The sequence below is a fragment of the Myotis davidii genome, unplaced genomic scaffold, assembly GCF_000327345.1.
Source record: "Myotis davidii unplaced genomic scaffold, ASM32734v1 scaffold2537, whole genome shotgun sequence".
Classification (NCBI taxonomy): Eukaryota; Metazoa; Chordata; class Mammalia; order Chiroptera; family Vespertilionidae; genus Myotis; species Myotis davidii.
In genome coordinates, this window is record NW_006288180.1 from 31534 (window position 1) to 39086 (window position 7553).

Here is a 7553-nt window from a genome sequence, read left to right on the forward strand (position 1 = left end):
TGCCGCCGCCGCGCCGCGCCAGGCGCCGGATGGCGGGCTTGGTGATGCCCTGGATGTTGTCGCGCAGCACCTTGCGGTGGCGCTTGGCGCCGCCCTTGCCCAGGCCCTTCCCGCCTTTGCCGCGTCCGGACATGGTAACGAACAGAAGTCAGAGGCGCTTCTTCCCGCGCTGGCGGCGGCAGCCTCTTAAATAACCAGGGGGCGGACCTGGTTTGAAACAGCCCGGAAAAGGCGGGAAACAGCCGAGTCCCCGCCCCTGCTTCAAGGAAACACGGAGTAAGGAGATTTTCTGTTATTTAGAAAATAAGAAATCCCGATCTACCGGCACTCGAACGAAATTAGCTCCTTTGTGGGTGTGTCCAGCCCATGGATATTTTTGGATCATTTCCAACACGGAATTAAAAGAAGCCCAAACCCCGAGACAAAGGAATTGGTAAATGGGTTGCCAAGCAACCCAGCCAGTCTTTGGGTCTGGAATTGGTGAAGGGCTGCTCTCAGGCTGCTACTGGCCTGTCTGTTAAGCTGAGTTTTCTTGGCCGTCTCCACGCAAAGGACACGCACTTTTCCGTAACCGAGACAGGATCATGGAACAGGCTGTAAGCCGGGACAAGCGGGACAGGGGAACCGAGACAGCGGAACGGCAGTGTGCAGCCACCTGGTGAACCCTGTCTCCCTAAACCAGGGACACTTAAGAGTAGTTTGCACTTCTTCCCAGAGGGCAGAGAGCTTAAACCACCTACTCAGGGCGACAGAGAGCAGACATCCCATCAGCGCCATTTGCCAACACGCCCAAGGACAGGTGACGCTAAGAGCATAAATCTCATTCTGGTGCGTGAGCACAAAGCTGATGGGGAGTCTCTAGAGATCCTCCCTAAGAACTTCCCTAAATGCCCAGCCTTTAAAACCCCTTCAAAACGAAGTGTGCACTCTTTTCCCCAGGAGTACGCCCCCCCACCCAACTCCCCCCCATGAAGCATCTTCTAAGCTCTAAGGAACCCCACGAGGCCCGCGACCAGGGCAGCAGCAGTTTGTCCCAGACAAAGCCCCTGAACCTGCCCCGAAGGCCCCTTCCCCCTGACTTTTAGGGAGCAAGCAGCACAGCCTGGGCTCACGTCCCCAGCCCTTCCTTGTTTCTGGGTCCCCACCTTTAATACGCCTACGTCCTCTAAAGTTCACCCGGACTCCCCTTGTGAACTGTTTCCTGCACCAAGTCTCAAACCCACACCCTACCGGCTGCCCTAGACAGACCCCTTCAGGGCCAGGCCCCCTTTCTGGTTACAGCTGATAGTTCTTTGACAATAAGTTCCTATCACCCTGACTTCTGTGTAAAATATTGATAATACAGGCAGCACAAAAGCACAATGCAGGATTCCAGGGCATGTCCAGTTTAACTGGAGCATGGGCAGTGCTTCCATTTAAACAAGTTGAGCTCATGCATTTAAACAATGGGGGTCCCGGAGGGAAAGAATGTGGATTCCAGGGGCTGATGCTGGGTTCTAAGGCCTAAGGCAGAGGGTGGAAGGGTGCTCACCCTTCCCTGGGGCTGGCTCATCCAATTCCAGGAAAGCTGTCATAAGCGCTAAAGCTAGAAGTGTGGACAAAAGGGACCACACGCTAACCTGACAAGCTCAGGGGAGGCCTGCATGGCAGTCTTGCAAATTTAGAGACCTAAAGTCACCACAAAGGATGGTCTGAAATTAAATTTTAACTAAAGCAGTGATGGTGGGCAGTTACGTCCTGGGCCGGTATCTTCACTGTCAAGGTCAACCTTTACCTTAACAGCCTGTCTGTCTTTTTGCATCTAGGATAACATACCCTTGAAATGTCTGGGTAACTTGTAACTTCCCTTTTTCTGGAGCCCCTGGGCACAACCAAATGTGCTGGGCGCCAGGACAGATGCCACCAATTCCTTCATCATCATGTTATTTGATCCTGCACCCACCTAAGTGTGTGTCCGTCATTTTACTTCTTATCCAATCCCAGGGGTTTCCTGCTTTGCTTTATTCGTCCTCCTTAATCTGTCACCAATGGATTTCATGTCACCTACCTCCGTCCCTCCTTTGATTGCAAATGTATAAATACAAATGTAACCTAATCTCAATTCGTTGAGGTTCTGCTTCCTGGCATATGTTGATAGTTTGCCTCAAATAAACTCACAAGTTTTTTTTACAGGTTTCAATGGTTTTTTTACGTTAACAGAAGGAATTGTACGCAAGTGACAGTGATAAAGGTGCAGTCATTCCTAGAGGTTTGCAATATTTTCAAAATTTTGCTGAACTACTACATGAGAGCATTAAGATATACATGAGGCCCTTAGAATACAATGTTCAAAATAAGAGACGACATTTTATTGTTTTCAAAAACAAAATTCAACTGAGTCCATTTGAAGATCTAATTGGCTTTATTAACCAATTCCTGAACCGGGCAGCAACTGACTTATAACGAACTAGAAGGGTGCTCCTAGGAGTTGTACAAAATAAATGAGTTTTCTAGGAACAGGGACAGAGCAAGCAACCATCACCAAAGGTGAAGAAAGGGCTTCTCTTTGGGGAAAGAGAATAAGCATTTTCATCCCGCAGGCTGCCTCTCCTTTCTGTGATGGAGAGGGCCCATGCGACCGATGACCGTACTGGAGCTTTACCAGAAAATTCCAGACTGGTGGTTTACAGTCACATTCCTGGGAGAGGTTGGAACTGGATTAGATCAGGTATTAAATCTAGGTTTGGGCCTGTGGTTTTTGTCCTGGTCTAACCCTTCGAACCCACCCAAGTCCCTTTTTCTCTGACTCCGCAGGTAAGAGGGTTAACTTGAAACGCAGGCAGACAGGGCAGGGGTCCGGTGGAAAACGAAGGCAGGGGGAACATAGGGGCAGACATGGCAGTTAGAGCAGCCTCACCACAGGAACCAGCCAAGCAGAAACAATATAATGTTTCTGGACTCAGCGGGAGGCATGGGAAACCAAGGGTGGGCCCGCAGCAATAAGGGGTACAAACGCATAGCAACAGTTCAGGTCGGTTGTTGGGCAAAAACAATTGAGGGAATCAAGCAGGTGGCGACAGGGGGAAGACGAAGAGCAGCTTGTAGCACATATAGACATACCGTGACCACAAGGGTTCAGCGGCAGCCCACCACCGGCCCCCTCCTCTTCCGGGGAGTCGGAGCCTACTTGTAATAACTTCCACACTCTGCTTAAATCTTCTGGTCCGAGGAGCTCATTCTACAGTGTAGAGACAGGACCGGGAAAACACCTTGGCTCGGGGTTCCGTTATCACAGGGAGCGGTCAGCAACCAAACGTGGCCCAGTTCTTTCTGGAGAGCTTGGTCTCTTCCTCCTGCTTCTTCTACTTAAAGCCCTTCCGGGTTTCCTATTCTCCACGGTTTTATTCTCAAAAACCCCTGGACCTGTGTTCTCAAACACTTCCTACACCAAGTAAAGATCCCACACACTCTAGGCGCAGGGCGGCAATTCCTGCCTGGAAATAAATTAACAGTTTGCGCACAGCTCTTGTAAGTGAAAATGTGGTGGCTCTGAAAAGAGCCTTTGGGTTTTGGCGCAAGTGGGTGGGATGGAGCTCACGCCCTCTCCCCGCGGATGCGGCGCGCGAGCTGGATGTCCTTGGGCATGATGGTGACGCGCTTGGCGTGGATGGCGCACAGGTTGGTGTCCTCGAACAGCCCCACCAGGTAGGCCTCGCACGCCTCCTGCAGCGCCATGACGGCCGAGCTCTGGAAGCGCAGGTCGGTCTTGAAGTCCTGCGCGATCTCGCGCACCAGGCGCTGGAAGGGCAGCTTGCGGATCAGCAGCTCCGTGGACTTCTGGTAGCGCCGGATCTCGCGCAGGGCCACGGTGCCGGGCCGGTAGCGGTGCGGCTTCTTCACGCCGCCCGTGGCCGGCGCGCTCTTGCGGGCGGCCTTGGTGGCCAGCTGCTTGCGGGGCGCCTTCCCGCCCGTCGACTTGCGCGCCGTCTGCTTGGTTCGAGCCATTCCTAACAGCCAGGAGCCGGGAACCACTGAGTAAGAGGGAGCGCTTTGAACGATTATTTATAATGCGGGGCCCACGCTGATTGGATAAGGCATCTGTCCATCAAGTCCCGCCGGAAGTGATTGGAAGCCGCGTCCACTTCCGCATCTCAGGAGCCTCCGGGGCGTTTGCATCAGAAATTAACTTCCTCCCACCTACCCTTTCCACAGCGGCCGTTTTCCAGTCTTTCTGGCCTCTACCCTTTTCTGCGTCTTTTCTCTACAATGTTCTTTGTTTTTTCTGCGCAGAACTTAATGTATTAAAAAATATACATTGTTTGCTAAATGAAGAATTTTAGTTTTCGCCCCGAAAACGCTTCCGTCTGATCTTTTTGAAAAAGCGCGCGCTACATGGGATTGGCCAAGCAAATGTTGAGCCTCATTCAAGTTTCGGGCGGCTAATTTCCTGTCAGTTTCTTAATTCCTCTAAATAAACTTACGTTTCTGTGGGCTTTTTTCTGTTTACCTTGATTTTACATTTGGTGTTATAGCTACAGTGACATTTACTACCCACTAACTAGCTTTCCCACACGTATCACAACCTCAACTGGGACTTGTAGCTCAGGTGGGAGGAAGTGTGGTTAAGGGAAAAGAAATCCCCAAACGTGTAAGTGGCACAGAAAAGACGACCGCGGGCTAGTCGCGCTGGGCCCGTGTTGAGAAGCTCCGCCTGTGACCCAAGTCCACGGGGAGCAGCAGGGCTTTCGTACTCACCCCGCTGGGGCCCGTGGCGTAGGAGATGGAGTAAGGGATGAGGTGTCCCATGAAGATGCAAAACTCAACAATGAAGGGCGGTTGCATTGCCGTGTTGCTTACTAACTGCATTTGTATTTAAATGGTCACCTTTCACCAAGCGTTGTTCCCATCTAGTCTTGTCCATGGTTCTGCCCTGAGTGCCTACAGTATTCGTCCCCGAATTACCCGTGATGCCCAGTGCTCCGTCACCGTTTTACTTAGTTGATGCTAAACTTTTGTTTTTATTGGGAGTAAATAGTGGCATTTCTGGGCGTGTTTGCCCACTGCCATCTATTGTCAGGCTGAGGAATTACAGCAAAGATCACTTTAAGCCTCTGCTCCGATAGGGAACGTGCCAGCGCTTTCAGTGCGAAGGTGGGTGGCTCTGAAAAGAGCCTTTGGTTTAGTTGTGTGCGTTGTTGCCATAGGAACGCAGGGTCCTTACTTGCCCTTGGCCTTGTGGTGGCTCTCGGTCTTCTTGGGCAGCAGCACGGCCTGGATGTTGGGCAGCACGCCGCCCTGCGCGATGGTCACCTTGCCCAGCAGCTTGTTGAGCTCCTCGTCGTTGCGGATGGCCAGCTGCAGGTGGCGCGGGATGATGCGCGTCTTCTTGTTGTCGCGCGCCGCGTTGCCCGCCAGCTCCAGGATCTCGGCCGTCAGGTACTCCAGCACGGCCGCCAGGTACACGGGCGCGCCCGCCCCGACGCGCTCGGCCCACGGGGAACTGCAGCCCGGCCCGCGAGGACCGCGTCTTGGCCTTGGCGCGCGCCTTGCCGCCCTGCTTCCCGCGGCCGGACATTCTGGCTACAAACTTCACTGCATTTCTTGAGAAGAGGGGAGCGCCTTCTAAGCACCAGATCGGAGAGATGGGACTAAAGGGGAAGCAAGACAAGTATTTATACTAACGGGAGGTAGCAGGCATGCACTTCCCCAGAACCAATGGGAACGTAGGGCCTGCCTCCCTCATTTGCATAGGAGGCGAGGTTTTTTTTTTCTTCTTTTTTTCTTTGCTCCATTGTAATTCGGTCTGATGAAACTTTATCTTTTTTTCTTTACTAATCATTGAATCAATTAGTTTTTTCCCCCCCGAAATACTATCCTACACGCAGTCAGGCAGGAATTATTGTCCTCAGACAATTGTTTATTCGTCTTTTGGAAAGAAATACAAGCAGGGAAATTTCTAAATAGATAACATTTAAGAGGTACATCTGAAAAAGAAAGAAAAATAGGTACTTCCATGCCACGCTCTGCTTTAACTCTTTCAGAGCTCAGAAAATAGGGAGAAAGGGAAAACAATCCTTTTGGGGGCCCCAGCTTCTTAACGGATCTGAACAATGAAACCTGCAGAGGAGGTGGCCTAAGGCAGCCGCTGTGTCTCCATGTCACTCATACTGGGTGGGAGGCGTTCAGGTTGGCCTGGAAGTGGGGAGCGTGAGCACTGCCTTCATTTTAGGAATGTGAAACGTGGACGCCCACATTGGTTATTTACTAATAATTAATGGCACCAAGGACTGTGAGCTCCTGGGTGAAAAGCCTTTGCCACCATTTCCCAGAGCCGCTCCCATCCCCGCTCCCCTTCTTTTCCCACTTTGGGCGCAACACTCAGAATGCTGGTTATTTCAGAAAGCCGCCCTCAGCCTGCATGGCCTGTGAAACTGTAGTGGTTCTCCTGTGCCTGTAATCCCTACGTTCCCAGGTCATCTTTGTCCTTCTACCCACTATAAGAAACTGGCTTACGATGGGGGCTGCGCAGACTTTTTGTCGATGGCCTGCTGCCCGCCCATACTGCTGGCATTACTGTAATAAGTGCTCATCTAAGATCCAACCCTGTCTCTTCGTAAATGGCTCCAGTAGTGACAAGCAGCTCACACCCCGTGGTTGTGCGGTTTCACTAGCTCAGTCCCGGTCGTGCACAGTCTCTGGACCTCCTGTTACCTGTCTCTTTGTGGACATTTCTTCTCTTTTCAGGATTCTCAGTCATCTTCCCTCCAAACTAAAAGCCTCCTGGTCCTCTTCATCTGGCTCCATGCACCCAGAGCCCCGCCGTTGGGTAGGGAGACGGCAGAACTTTTTATGTCTGAAAAGAGATTTGGGGATCTCGTCCAGGTCATTTGCCTGTTTTCTTTGTTGACGGAGAGCAGTAGCTCTGGAGAAGATGTGGGTGTTTATTAGGGAAGTGCGTGTATAAACCCTTTGGGGAGGACAAGGGTCTCGAGGTCTTGTTAGGTGCTTCCCCAACGGTTCTCTTGCTAAATGTTAACATGCACAACAGTATTTTGCAGACACAGCTGTAAGCAGATGAGCTCGGCTCCAACCCAAGGAGGCACCTGTAGCTGGTTGCAAAGAAGAAGTCAACATGAAATTGACCGCATGGTTTGTATAAGCCTTCTCTAGCCTCCCTTCTGGAGACAGCATTAGAGGTGAGCCCCTCCCCTTTACTTGCTGCAAGTAAATAGATGTAACGACAACCACGCCTCATTTGTGAGCAGATCACCCTAAGCAGGGAACCCCGTAGTTTGCTAACCGTTCCAGGATTTCTAAGCTGATGGGACTGACCCCTGTGTTCAAAGTTGGTGCCTGGTCAGAATCACCTGGGGAGATTAACAAATTCGTTTCTGTCTTGCCACTACTCACCACTATAGATACGGGGAGCTACCATGAAGTGTAGGCATCTGAATTAAAATATATATATTTAGTGATTTTTAGGAGAGAGGAAGAGAGGGAGGGAGAGAGAGAGAGAGAGAGATAGAGAGAGAGAGAGAGAGAGAGAGAGAGAGAGAGAGAGAGAGAGATGAGAA

General features: G+C 51.3%; 1 protein-coding gene and 1 pseudogene across 1 annotated transcript; both read right to left on the reverse strand.

Annotated features, from left to right (window-relative positions):
• Window positions 1-2378: 2378 nt before the first annotated feature.
• Window positions 2379-4402, reverse strand: LOC102761580 (histone H3.1). Its single transcript, XM_015561491.1, has one exon. It carries the CDS (start codon window positions 3982-3984, stop codon window positions 3574-3576), a length of 411 nt encoding a protein of 136 aa, XP_015416977.1. The 5' UTR covers window positions 3985-4402; the 3' UTR covers window positions 2379-3573.
• Window positions 4403-4980: 578 nt separating this feature from the next.
• LOC102761300 lies at window positions 4981-5566 on the reverse strand (annotated as a pseudogene).
• Window positions 5567-7553: the final 1987 nt, after the last annotated feature.

What these genes read in the sequence shown, in the direction of transcription:
- LOC102761580 (XM_015561491.1), bottom strand. Translation starts at nt 3,984, where the DNA reads ATGGCTCGAACCAAGCAGACGGCGCGCAAGTCGACGGGCGGGAAGGCG.